A 14,118-nucleotide genomic window follows, 5' to 3' on the forward strand; every position below is an offset into this window, starting at 1 on the left:
TTGCAGTCCAAGGGACTCTCAAGAGTCTTCTCCAACACCACAGTTCAAGAGAATGAATACTTCGGTGCTCAGCTATCGTGATGGTCCAACTTTCACATGCATCCATGACTACTGGAAAAACCATAGCTTTGACTAGATAGACCTTTGTCGGCAAAGTAATGTCTCTGCTTTTTAATATGCTGTCTCGGTTGATCATAGCTTTTCTTCCAAGGAGTGAGGGTCTTTTAATTTCATGACTGCAGTCACCATCTGCAGTGATTTTGGAGCCCAGGAAAATAAAATCTGTCACTGTTTCCATTGTTTCCCCATCTATATGCCATGAAGTCATGGGACTGGATGCCATGATCTTTGTTTTTTGAATGCTGAGTTTTAAACCAGATTTTTCACTTTGCTCTTTGCCTTTCATCAAGAAGCTCTTCAGTTCCTCTTCACTTTCTGCCATAAGGGTGGTGTCATCTGCATATCTGAGGTTATTTATATTACTTCCAGATGTCTTGATTCCAACTTTTACTTCCTCCAGCCTGGCATTTCGCATGGTGTATTCTGCATAGAAGTCAAATAAGCAGGTGACAATATACAGCCTTGATGTACTCTTTTCCCAATTTGGAACCAGTTCATTGTTCCATGTTCGATTCTAACTGTTGTTTCTTGAGTTACAGACAGGTTTCTGAGGAAGCAGGTAAGGTGGTCTGGCATTCCCATCTCTTGAAGAATTTTCCACAGTTTGTTATGATCCACACAGTCAAAGGCTTGGCGTAGTCAATAAATCAGAAGTAGATATTTTTCTGTAATTCTCTTGCTTTTTCTATGATCCAACAGATGGATGTTGGCAATTTGACCTCCAGTTCCTCTGCCTTTTCTAAATCCAACTTGTACATCTGGACGTTCTCATTTAACGTACTGTTGAAGCCTCACTGGGAGAATTTTGAGCATTAATTTGCTAGCATGTGAGATGAGTGCAGTTGTGCAATTGTTTGACCATTCTTTGGCATTGCCTTTCTTTGGGATTGGAATGAAAACTGACCTTTTCCAGTCCTGTGGCCATGGCTGAATTTTCCACATTTGCTGGGATATTGAGTGCACCACTTTCAAAACATCATCTTTTAGGATTTGAAATAACTCAACTGGAATTCCATCACCTCCACTAGCTTTTAGTGACGTTTCCTAAGGCTCACTTGACTTTGCAATCCAGGATGTCTGGCTCTAGGTGAGTGTTCACACCATACTGGTTATCTGAGTCATGAAGATCTTTTTTGTTTAGTTCTTCTGTGTATGCTTGCCACCTCTTCTTAATATCTTCTGCTTCCGTTAGGTCCATACTGTTTCTGTCCTTTATGTGCCCATCTTTGCATGAAATGTTCCCTTGGTATCACTAATTTTCTTGAATAGATCTCTAGTCTTTCCCATTCTATTGTTTCTCTCTATTTCTTTGCATTGATCGCTGAGGAAGGCTTTCTTATCTCTCCTTGCTATTCTTTGGAACTCTGCATTCAGATGATTGTATCTTTTCTTTTCTTCTCTGCCTTTAGCTTCTCTTTTTTTCTCAGCTATTTGTAAGGCCTCCTCACACAACCATTTTGCCTTGTTGCATTTGTTTTTCTTGGGGATGGTCTTGATCACTGGCTCCTGTACAGTGTCACCAACCTCCGTCCACAGTTCTTCAGGCACTGTCTATCAGATCTAATACCTTGAATCTGTTTGTCACTCTCACTATATAATCATAAGGAATTTGATTTAGGTCATACCTGAATGGTCTAGTGATTTTCTGTATTTTGTTCAATTTAAGTCTGAATTTGGCAATAAGGAGTTCATGATCTGAGCCACAGTCAGCTCTCGGTCTTTTTTTGTTTTGTTTTGCTGATTGTATAGAGCTTGTCCATCTTTGGCTGCAAAGAATATAATCAGTCAGACTTTGGTATTGCCCACTTGGTGATGTCCATGTGTAGAGTCATCTCTTGTGTTGTTGGAAGAAGATGTTTTGCTATGACCAGTGCAGACTCTTGGAGGGCACAGACAAAACCTTGTGTGCACTGGGAGCCAGGAGAAAGGAGCAGTGTCCCCATGAGAGACTGAGCCAGACTTGCCTGTGGGTGTCTAGGTGTCTCCTGCGGAGGGGTGGGTCGACAGTGGCCTGCTAGGGGTCAGGGGCACTGAATACAGCAGTGCGTGAACAAGTCCTTTTGAAAGAGGTGGCCATTATCGCCATTACCCCTACCATAGTTTGACCTCAGGCCAAACAACAGGGAGAGAACACAGGCCCACTCATCAACAAAAACTTGGGTGAAAGATTTACTGAGTATGGCCCTGCCCATCAGAAGAAGACCCCACAGTCAGTCTCTCCCATCAGGAAGCTTCCATAAGCCTCTATCCTTATCCCTCAGAGGGCAGACAGAATGAAAACCACAATCACAGAAAACTAAGCAAACTGATCACATGGATCACAACCTTGTCTAACTCAATGAAACTACAAGCCATGCCATGTCGGGCCACCCAAGATGGAAGGATCATGCTGCAGCGTTCTGACAGAACGTGGTCCGCTGGAGAAGGGGATGGCAAACCACTTGAGTATTCTTGCCTTGAGAACCCCATGAACAGTATGAAAAGGCAAAAAGATAGGATGCTGAAAGATGAACTCCCTGGGTTGATAGGTACCCAATATGCTACTGGAGATCAGTGGAGAAATAACTCCAGAAAGAATGAAGAGATGGAGCCAAAACGAAAACATCACCCAGTTGTGGATATGACTGGTGATGGAAGTACAGTCTGAAGCTGTAAAGAACAGTACTGCATAGGAACCTGGAATGTTACATCTATGAATCAGGGCAAATTGGAAGTGGTCAAACAGGAAATGGCAAGAGTGAACATTGACATTTCAGGAATCAGTGAACCAAAATGGACTGGAATGGGTGAATTTAACTCAGATGACCATTATATCTACTACTGTGGGCAAGAATCCCTTAGAAGAAAGGGAGTAGCCATCATAGTCAACAAAAGAGTCTGACATGCAGTACTAAGGTGCAGTCTCAAAAATGACAGAATGATCTCTGTTCATTTCCAAGGCAAACCATTCACCATCACTGTAATCCAAGTCAGTGCCCCACTAATGCTGAAGAAGCTGAAGTTGAGTGGTTCTATGATGACCTACAAGACCTTCTAGAATTAACACCAAAAAAAGATGTCCTTTTCATCATAGGGGACTGGAATGCAAAAGTAGGAAGTCAAGAGATACCTGGAGTGACAGGCAAGTTTGGCCTTGGAGTACAAGATGAAGTAGAGCAAGAGTTTTGCCAAGAGAATGCACTGGTCATAGCAAACGCCCTTTTCCAACAACACAAGAGATGACTCTGCACATGGACATCAGCAGATGGTTGATTTTATGTGTAAAATACCCTATTTTTAACAAATAAATATTGGCAGTTTAAATTCCAGAAAGATGACAAAATGATGAACAATTATTTTAAGCTGTTTGAAGGAAAATCATTCGTTTTGAAGTCTGTCCTGACTGGCATCAGCTTTATAAACTGTGTTGGCTATAAATGCATATCACTCATGAACCCACGAGAAATAATACTTTTTTTTAAATTTCTGTGCTCACACACTGAGCTCTGTGCTGTCCTTTTCAAAGGAAATTAGCTCTGTCTGTAGCTGAGTCATGTTTCCTAAGCCAGGTTCCTCTTTATCAAACTTCTGAGAAAATCCCAAGGCCTTTTCTCATTTTGTATGTCTTGGTCTCGGTTGGACTTCCCAGATGTCTCAGACAGTAAAGAATCTGCCTGAAATGCAGGAGACCCAGGTTCGATCCCTGGGTTGGGAAGATCCCCTGAAGAAAGGGAGAGTGAAAGTGCTCAGTTGTGTCTGACTCTTTGAGACCCCATGGACTATACAGTCGTTGGAATTCTCTAGGCCAGAATACTGGAGTGGATAGCCTTTCCCTTCTCCAGGGGATCTTCCCAGCGCGGGGGTTGAATCCAGGTCGCCCGCATTGCAGGCGGATTCTTTACCAGCTGAGCCACAAGGGAAGCCCAAGAATACTGGAGTGGGTAGCCTATCCCTTCTCCCATAGTCCACAGGGTCACAAAGTGTCAGACATGACTGGGCGACTAACACTTGATCTCTGTTAGGGCAAGCAAGCAAGCAAGTGGTGTTTTTGCTGCCAAGGTTCTCTTTAAAGCTTTCGGTGTCCTGTGAATTTGATTGGGGTTCATGCCATTGGAAAAGCTATCCTCAAAAATCTTTTTTGAGGGAAGCATCCTACCTTGGGCTTCCTATGAAGCTTTGCAGGATGATGCCTTTAAAATTCTTAGGCTCTTAAGATCCTTAAAGGAATCTGAGGCACCACCTTAAGTCTTTCCAGGGTCAACATTCAGAATATTGAGATCATGGCATCTGGTCTCATCACTTCGTGGAAAATAGATGGGGAAACTGTGGAGACTGTGGTTGACTTTATTTTTCTGGGCTCCAAAATCACTGTAGATAGTGACTGCAGCAATGAAATTAAAAGACGCTTACTCCTTGGAAGGAAAGTACGACCAACCTAGATAGCATATTAAAAAGCAGAGACATTACTTTCCCAACAAAGGTCCGTCTAGTCAAGGCTATGGTTTTTCCAGTGGTCTTGTATGGATGTGAGAGCTGGACTATAAAGAAAGCTGAGCACTGAAGAATTGATGCTTTTGAACCATGGTGTTGGAGAAGACTCTTGCGAGTCCCTTGGGCTGCAAGGAGATCCAACCAGTCCATCTTAAAGGAGATCAGTCCTGGGTGTTCATTGGAAGGACTGATGCTGAAGCTGAAACTCCAGTACTTTGGCCACCTCATGTGAAGAGGTGACTCATTTGAAAAGACCCTGATGCTGGGAGGGATTGGGGGCAGGAGGCGAAGGGGACGACAGAGGATGAAATGGTTAGATGGCATCACAGACTCGATGGACATGTTTCGGTGGACTCCGGGAGTTGGTGATGGACAGGGAAGCCTGGCATACTACGGTTCATGGGGTCACAAAGATTTGGACACGACTGAGCATCTGAACTGAACTGAACTGATTGTAGGGTTTTACAGTCTACAGGTTTTACGTTTAGACCATGTTTTCCTTGATAGCACCCTAGATTTGACCTTAGCCAAGAAGCCATTTCTGTCTTTTTGCGTCATGTGACAATTGGACAGGTGCAGATGCTGTAAAGTGGATACAGATATTGAACCCAGTGAGTCCTGGTTCCTTTATATTTAATAGTGTTTGTTTTTGTCTCATGGCTTATCCTTCTCATTGATTTTACTTTCAGCTGGTTCATAGCAAGAGTCTCCATTCCCCCATGTTTCAGTGTCATTTTCTTCTCTTGCCTAGAAGCTGTCACTGGCAGCCTCTTCAAGGGCCATCAGGCTTCTGTTTACAAACTCATGAAGCCCTTTGGGTTTCCATTTCTTTCTCTGTATCCATTCGGGTCCCTCCTACATCCAGGTTCAAAAGCATTCTCACATGTTTTAGTTCTTTTTTAATGGCAATACCTCATTTTTGGGCGTCACTGACTCAATGGACATGAGTTTGAGGAAGCTCCAGGAGTTGATGATGGACAGGGAATCCCGGTGTGATGCAGTCCATGGGGTCACAAAGAGTCAGGTGTGACTGAGTGAACTGCACTGAACCCCATTTTTAATATCCGTATCTGTGCCAGTTATTTATTGCTAACAAATTGTATTAGAGATCACCCAAAGCCTAGTGGCTCAAAACAGCATTTCCTTTGTTCACAAGTCTGTGTTGGGGCAAGGCTCAGTGAGTGAGCCCAGCTCATTTCTTCTCCAGTCGTCATCAGCTGGGATGTCGTGAAGGTGGGGACCAGAGTCATCTGAAGACCTGTTCATGCACACGTCCGGCAGTTGGAGCTGGCTTTTGGATGGGTCATTAGGTGGGGGCGGTCAGTCGGGACACTGACATGTGCTCAGTATGTAGCCTGGGCTTCTTCAAAGCGTGGTGACTGATGCTAAGAGTGGGCTTCCCCACGGAGCCAGTCAGAAGCTATTTAGCTTGAGAGATCACATAGCAGTTCCCCCAGACTCTGTCCACTAGAATCAGTTATTGAGGCCAGCACATATTTAAGGAGAGGGAATTTCACAAGAAACTTGTCAAAGAATTTGTAGACATGTTTGAATACCACCAGCTCCACTCACCTCGACTTACCAAGTAATCATTCTGTCTAAATGAAAGTTCTTTCCAACTCTGTGTCACTGAAATTCCAGCAAATATTTTTTGTGTGTTTTCTTTGGTATATTCTCTTATTCTGTGGAAAGTAACAAAGGATTACAAGAAAGAGGCATTTTTCTCTTGTTCAGAAAAATGTATGGATCATCTCACTAAACTCTTAGGAGACGGGATATCTTTAGCCTTGCAAATCATTTCTCTTTGGAATGCAATTCAAATTAGCAAAAACTATTTCTAGTTCAGAAAAAGGCTTATTGGATTAAAATCCATACTTAGAAGATTTATTAATTACAGCCTTATTTTCACAATCTTCTTTTGGGAGGCATTTATTAACTCAGCCTCAGATAACTCAATACAGTATACCTCAAACTTCTTTAAAAACCATGGGACATGCTGGGGGGGAAGGAGTAAGAGACGTTCTACTAAGGGGTGACTTGCAGTCATTCCATGGAGGAATGATAGAAAAGTACTATTATAGAACAATAAAAGAGTGTAAAATCAAGTGCAAATGTTGTGTGACAAAGATGATGACAGTGAAGACTATATTTTGTGACTCTTGGTGGTTTAAACTTCTTTCCTGATTCTCTGAGTAATTCCTGGTCCTACATTCATCAATACAGATACCATCATATTTATTTGATCCTTGGTTTGTGTTTGGCTGTGTTCAGTCCACTTCCCTCATTACCAAATGTCATTTGTTTTATTCTTGCAGATTGATGATCTTCCAGCAGAGCTGGAAACTGTATGTTCACAATGTCTGCACATGAATGCAAAAATTCAAGTTCTTCGAGAGGAGTTATTATTCATGACAGGAATGCAAAAGAAATGTGAAGAACTAGAGAAGAATAACAAGAAGCTGGAGCAAGAAATAGTGAACCTCAAAAGTCACACAGAAATGAATATGACGGAACACAGTCAAGTAGAGCAGTATAAGCAGGAGATTGAAGAAAGAGCGAGACAGGAGCTAGTAGAGAAATTAAAAGAAGTCGACACGGTTTTACAGGTTAATTTGTTGATCTGTCATATCCTTGAATTCACCTCATTGTAAATTACAGTGGATGTGTACAGCTTATGTGTTTCCTCTGCTTCCCTTAGAGCAGTTTGTTTGGTAGATTTCTGGAAGGAAGGCGGCACTTGTCTGTCTCTGAAGAGAGAAATATTTCAATTTCCATCACAGTTATCACTCAATTGATCTTTCAGAATGATTCTGACTAGAGGATCCTTTTACTTATAAGACCAGTTGGTATAAAACAAGACCATGAGAAGGAAACAAAGTACTATGGTTTAGAATGGGTACCATCCTCTTGAATTATTCTCAAGTTGTCTTCTTCAGTTTTTAAAATTTTAAGTTGATCCTCTTATTATTTGAATTATTAGGTTACATAAATACTACTATAACATTGATTCCACTATAATTTTATAATTCAGATTTAATTCATTTCACATTGACCATGATTATTTTAAAGTTTCACTTTTCTTTTTTTCACATTTAAAATTGCTCTCTGAATTACTGACTCAAAACTAAAGGGAACAAATATAATTATTCAGGTTATAATCATTAACAAAAGAAATATATCTTTTAAAATTTGACTTAGATACAAGCAGCATCTCAAGAAAACTTAAAGCAGGCAGAAGAGGAGCATATTGCTTTCTTAAGAAGTCAGATGGAACTCAGAATTAAAGAGTTGGCATCTGAAGTCTTCAAGTTGGAAACTTCTGAAGCAGATTTGGAAAAATATAAGAAACTGTACCTCGAAGGAGTAAAAGTTAGGAAGTCATTGGAAAAGAAACTAGACAAGTAAGTCAAAACACAGAATCACAAAATAAATGTAGTCCATTAATTTGTCTCTGAAGCCTAGTTTTTATAGAGCCAGGTTCTTGAGATTCGTAGGCAGTGAAAGCTAACTAGACAGTCCCTGCTAAGGGGGCGCCCTAAGACAGATGAGTGACACCACGTCCTGGTGCGTTTTCCTACACTGTGTGAAAGCATGCTTGTGAAGTCGGGCCACGTTCACACAGGGGTGAAAGGCGGGGTAGTTCACAGAGGGGCTGACGCTGGCGTGGTGGCCTGACTGAGGGAGGGTGTGGAGGCTGGAAGGGGCAGATCCCACCTGCACTGCCCTCTGAAAGCAGAGCACTCCTAGGACGCCTTTCATAAGCCCAGAGAGCATACAGCAAAGGAGCAGGGACCCAGGGCACGTTCTGCTAGTCGATGCCTAAAATAAGCGCACACAAGGGAAGCACGGGTGCTCCCAGAGAGGGTTCAGGGCTGTGGGACGTGATGCTGGGATGTGGGGTGTGGCTTCCGGGGAAGGAGCTCGGTGGGGCCGCTCTCCCTGTTTGTGGAGCGCGATGCCTCACGCTGTAAAAACATGCACTGAACGCCGTTTCAGCTTTTTGCATTTTTAAATGAAACCAAAAATCCTCTTCAGACTTTTTTTTTCTTTTTTCTTTTTTTTTTAAATGAAAAACAGGTGCCTATGTAGGCCCCTCGTAGAAGTGAAGTAACATAAAATGAACTTTGGAAAAGCAGGGGATGCTTGTAATTGTTCCTGGGGCCGTTTTAGCCCTTTTCAGCCTCACCCACTGACTTTCTCATCCTCTCTCGAGATTGTGGCTCTAGGTGATTCCTCAGAGCCAAGTGCTTAATTTTTCTGAGGTCATGAGTGAAACATTTATACAAGGGTGGCGAAAGCAAATGCTTGAAAGTGGCTTTGTGGGAGGTGTGTTTCTTCATCCCTGAACTGTTTCCTGGGGGCAGGCGTGTCCCAGAGGCAGCAGGCGTCACTGTGAGCCCACCTCCCGTTCTCTCTGACGCCCTTTCTCTCCTCCCCCAGATTGTTACCTGAGGAGCCCAGACACACGTGAGCTTTTTTAGAACAAGGTCAGAGCTGTCACTGTTTACAGCAGGTCGGCTCTCTGCTTCCAGTGCTCACACGGTGTGACGGGAATTACATTTACTGTGCGGCAGCTTACAAAATGCAAATCCTTTAGGGAATCGTGAACAAAACTGGTGTTTTCCATCTTCCCCAGGACTAATCGGAGGCTGGCAGAGATGAGCACCGAACTTGAGGTGGAGAAACAGCAGAACAGATCTTTACTGAGCACTCTCACCACGAGGCCAGTCCTGGAGCCGACCTCGCAGAAGAAATTTCCATAATACTTCAATATGAATCTTTCTCCAAAAACAAACATAGGATTTTCTACCTCAATTCCATGCCCTTCAAATAACAGCATGGCGACTGACTTGATCAAGTTTAGTTCTACTATCTTTTTTTCCTTGGGTTTAGCATTTCCAATATGAATGATTCTTATTTTCAACTTCTGAGCTGTTTATTTGACTTATGTGCACTAAGTAAAAGCCATAATTAACTGTGCTAACCAAGGAGACAAAAATTTTATGTTTCTTTTGTCCTAGATTTCTATTTTTAAGATACTTATTAATTTCTTAAATTTCTTGAAAAGCTGCATTTAAATTCTACTTTAGAAATGAAATCTTATTGCCTAGTAACCAAACATATACTTTCAAATATTTGATCTCCTTTCTAATTGATTTCACCTTGGCAAGTGTTCATAATCATCTCCAAGCTCCGCTGAACCCACTGCAGTTTTTCTACCCCTAAGCATAAGTGAATGACTGGCATTGAAACACTAACCATATATGGATGTTTTTGTATTTGAAGGAATCCTATATAAATCCTTTTTATGAATTAAACAAACTTGCAGCACTATATCAGAAGATTAATTTCTAGTTTTCGATCAACATTTTGGTCATTTTCTTACACAAGAATGCATCTTTAATCGCTATTTTACTTATAGCCTTGTTACTTAAATTTCTAAAAAATATTTTCTGAGCAATTGTAGAACGTTTCTAAATTTGTAGTTAAAGCAAACATTAAAAAATTTTAAATGAAGCTCACTTTTGTCTCTATCTCAACAGCACCTGGATGATTGATGACTAAGAGCAATGATGGGGAGTCTAAATTGCAGCTAGTTTTCATTGTGTGATCGTTGTGATTAAAATATCCATTTTAGTCAGAGCACACGGGTTTGTGGTTTTGATGGTGTTTTCATGATGGTTATGGTGCAGATAAAAATAGCCCTTGTTAAATGCAGTCTCAACCTGTGTTCCCATTTGGCTTCTTGCCATCATAGAGCACTTAAGGTGTCTTCGACAGCACTGCGGCTACATTGGGTCTTAGTACTTGAGAGCCATGAACCTGGAGGACGTGCTTTAGCTGTGCAGTCACAGCGGGCCTCCAGACTCTTCATCCCAAGTCAGACACTGCCCCACGCAGGCCTAAGGGGAGGAAGCAATGGCTCAGTCCCCACCCCAGGGGCGGGCTGCCTACCGCAGACCCAAGTTCACGGTGCTGTGAGCACACACATCTTTTCAAAGAAGACACTGGGAACCAAGCAAGCACTTCTTAGTTCCTTCTCCCAAACTCACCCGTTGGGTAAATCTCGCTTCTCATGAGGAGGGTAGGAGTATAAGTCCTCCACTTGAAACTTCAGGCTGAGGAGATGAAGTTCAAGTGCAATTTCTGACCAGATTTAGATTATAGTTGAGATTACACTCATGCTTTTTGTATATACCAACTAATTATGACAGCTTGGATAGAAGTATGCTAAATAGTAAAGAGATCTTATTTGTGTTTTAAATTGTGTCCTAAATAACTCAAAATGTGGATAATTCATTTTGCTGATTCATTTTAATAAACCAGGTTTTATCTGGAGGAAACGAACATCCTTTTAAGATGAATCTCTTCAGTTTTGGCCTGCTTGATTCAACTAAAGATTTCCTCTTTCAAGTTTCCTGTCCTGTGTTTAAAAGATATTTATGCTTTACAAATTAACTATATCGACTGCTACAAATAGGAGTTTGATATTGATTTATTTTTGTTCATGCATTTAAGACATATAATTTAAAACATTTATGAAATGCCACAAGCATTATTGAACTATGTAACAAGGTTTTACATATTCATTTTCTCGATGTTACAGTTAAAAATCTATATGTGTTTTCTTAATCTGAGGAAGGAGCTGGCATAGGACTCTAGACTCAGTAAGAGGTCCATTGGCCTTGTTACTTCTTTTGTAGAATTAGGAACTTTGACTAAATCAATGACTCTCATACCTTAAAAAAAAATTTTTTTTTTTTCCAAAGAAAACAACCTTTCTTTTAAAAAACACTTCTGAGTGGAATGGTATTATATGAAAGAGACAAGTATAGAGCCATTTAGCTAAAGAGTGGCCAGAGACCGTGCAGCTGTGACTTCTCTGTTCCTCACCCCTGCAGTGACCCCCGTGGGACCTTCCCCTTCCATGGGGCATAGTTCGCAAACTAACAGTTATGAGAGAATCCTTCTCACTAAACGCCTTTAGAATTAAAACTTGCGGGTACATTGTTTTCTTGTGTATAATTTCCTCACCTTTCTATGGTTTCACTAAATGGAAAAGTTTAAAGAAAACTGCAGATGTGTTCTCCTTATTAACATTTGACTTCAGACTACTTCCTCCATATGACATGATCCTCACCTAGAAATCAAAATAAAGTACATATTTAGGGCAGGAACTGTTAAGGGAGAAGAGAGTGATCTTGTGGGTCGTTACTAGGATTATGGGTCATTCCCTAATTCTCTGAAATTATGTGTACTCGATAGATTGATATTTATTATACTTTTTATCAGATTAATCTAAATAGCATTCCATATATATATTGTCTTATCTAAAAGCAGAATAAGTAGGAATTCATTTTCTTCTATTTATGTGATGATTTTTCTACTTAAGTAATCTTCAAGTTAGGTCTAGTCTCTAAAAGTATTATTTAAGTGTCACATGTAGTAAATTGTATGTAATTCCTGTGATAATTCTCTTGTTTAACTTAAACATAAATAATATTTGGCTTATTTGAGATGCAGCGGGAGTTGGACAGGAGTATAACTAGAGAACTAGAAGAAGGTATGTTGCCAAAACGTATGAATTAAATTTAGACACTGATTTCTGAAATACATGGTAAACAGTCAGTGGCATCTCTTTCTGTTGTTTGGATAACAGTTGCTATCTTAAATATTTTTTCTTACATATAGCTAATAAGAAATGTGAACACATGAGCGGTCATAGTGAAAAATATAGTTCTTCCTTATTGATTCATCATGTTCCATAGCTTGAAAAATAATCTCTAAAGGTCTGTGTATTTCTTTTATTTCTGGCTATTTCCTTCTTCTACTGCCTCCATCCCTGTGGAACTGTCTGCCTGCACCTGACACTATTCTCAGGAGACGTGGCATTCACCTGCTTCTCAGGCACCGGTGGCGGTTAAGGCTGGAAACCCAGACTCAACAGTCACGGGTGTGAAGCTGTCACTCGGTGGGTGACTAAAATTTCTCTGTCACTGACTTTGTCACCAGTTTATCTTTCACCCTCAGGAAAAGCTCCAAACACCCACACCAGTTTGGGTGCTGCCAAAGTAGGCGGCCTTATCTCCTTACCGCCCTCCTCTGCCCTCAGCTCTGCATCTAACCAGCCAGACTGTAGGATCCCACAGCCGCGCGTCCTCACCGGCGGGCTTTGTACGTGCTCCTCCCCTCCGTCTCCTGTACTTTTTCCTGTCCTCCAGGTATCTGCTTCCACAGCACCTCCACCAGAAAGCTGGCAGTACTGACACGAAGCTGGCTGTCCCTTCTGAGTGCCCCTGTGCCGTCTTTTGTATCTGTCTTAGAGTTTATGAGTCTGTGTGGAAGCTGCCCGTTCACCTGTTTCCCACTCTAGAGCGTGTCGTTTTCCGGGTGCACTGGGGCACCTCCACCTTGTACTTCCAGTGCTTGTCCCAGCACCTCTGCGCATAGTTACTGAGTGAATGAATGAAGCATGAGGAAGCCAGAGGCTCTGGTCATCAGCCACACGTGCACCATGGGCAGATTATGTAATTGTAATCTTGTTTTTTGTATTGTGTCATCTATAGATATATTTCATTTTTCGGAACACTTGGAAAGGTCTCAGGTTTTTGTTTTTGTTTTTTTCTCTTAACTAATACTTAGTTAACTCAAATATTTTAGGTGAAGAATACAATTCTTTCCTTTTCTTTCCAGTTGATGCTGAATTTGCATCTAATTCCTTTACAGTGTCTCCTTGAGGATCTACAGATGGGTCAAATGTATATGAGGACCTATTTTTGAAAACATCACAAGAATATGTACAGACTTTGAAGAAAAAAGATATGACTTGAACAATAAATAGTAAAAGTTTCCCTACAGGACTGTTTACCTGACATTTTCATTGTTTCCCATTAAACATGATGAGAAATTCTTTATTAAAGGAAAATATTTTCATATTATATGTGTATGATAAAAATGTATATGGTATTTTAAGCGATGTTTCTCTGCATCTAACTTAGCAGACTTAAAAACCAGCACAGTTGAGTTTTCCATATTCAAAGTGATGCTGTTAGTCACTCAGTCATGTTGACTCTTTGTGATCCCATGGAGAAGCCCGCCAGGCTCCTCTGTCCATGGAATTCTCTCGGCAAGAATACTGGAGCAGGGAGCCATTCCCTTCTCCAGGGGATCTTCCAGTCCCAGGGATCAAACCCAGGTCACCTGAATTGCAAGTGGATTCTTTACCATTTGAACGGCCCTTTATGAACTCAAACTGAGCCCTAATATCAGCTGTTTAAACAGCACCCAAACAACCAGACTTGTCATTAATATTTAGTGGTGTTGATTGATAGCTTTTTTGTATTTTCCAGTTTTTATCACTATATATAGACCTAAAGATTTAGATATTGCTGTTATGGTTACCATCAATGTTTTGAGGTATTACAACTGTTAATAGTGGCATAAAACTTACTATATTTAACTTTAAACATGGATTCATAAGTCTTTCCTCATGGAGAAATAAGATTTGCCTTAGTTTTTGCCTTTGCA

At 41.1% G+C, this 14,118-nt stretch overlaps 1 protein-coding gene across 1 annotated transcript in view; it reads left to right on the plus strand.

Moving 5' to 3' along the window:
* LOC133044216 (ankyrin repeat domain-containing protein 26-like) overlaps positions 1–10,077 on the plus strand; it is a 48,222-nt gene extending 38,145 nt beyond the window's left edge. Inside the window, exons 15-17 of the mRNA XM_061125641.1 lie at positions 6,906–7,196; positions 7,789–7,991; positions 9,227–10,077. Coding sequence (XP_060981624.1) covers positions 6,906–7,196; positions 7,789–7,991; positions 9,227–9,353 — 621 coding nt within the window. The 3' untranslated portion in view covers positions 9,354–10,077. The remainder of the gene's footprint in view (positions 1–6,905; positions 7,197–7,788; positions 7,992–9,226) is intronic.
* Positions 10,078–14,118: the final 4,041 nt, after the last annotated feature.

This window comes from Dama dama, chromosome 23, assembly GCF_033118175.1.
Source record: "Dama dama isolate Ldn47 chromosome 23, ASM3311817v1, whole genome shotgun sequence".
Taxonomy (NCBI): Eukaryota; Metazoa; Chordata; class Mammalia; order Artiodactyla; family Cervidae; genus Dama; species Dama dama.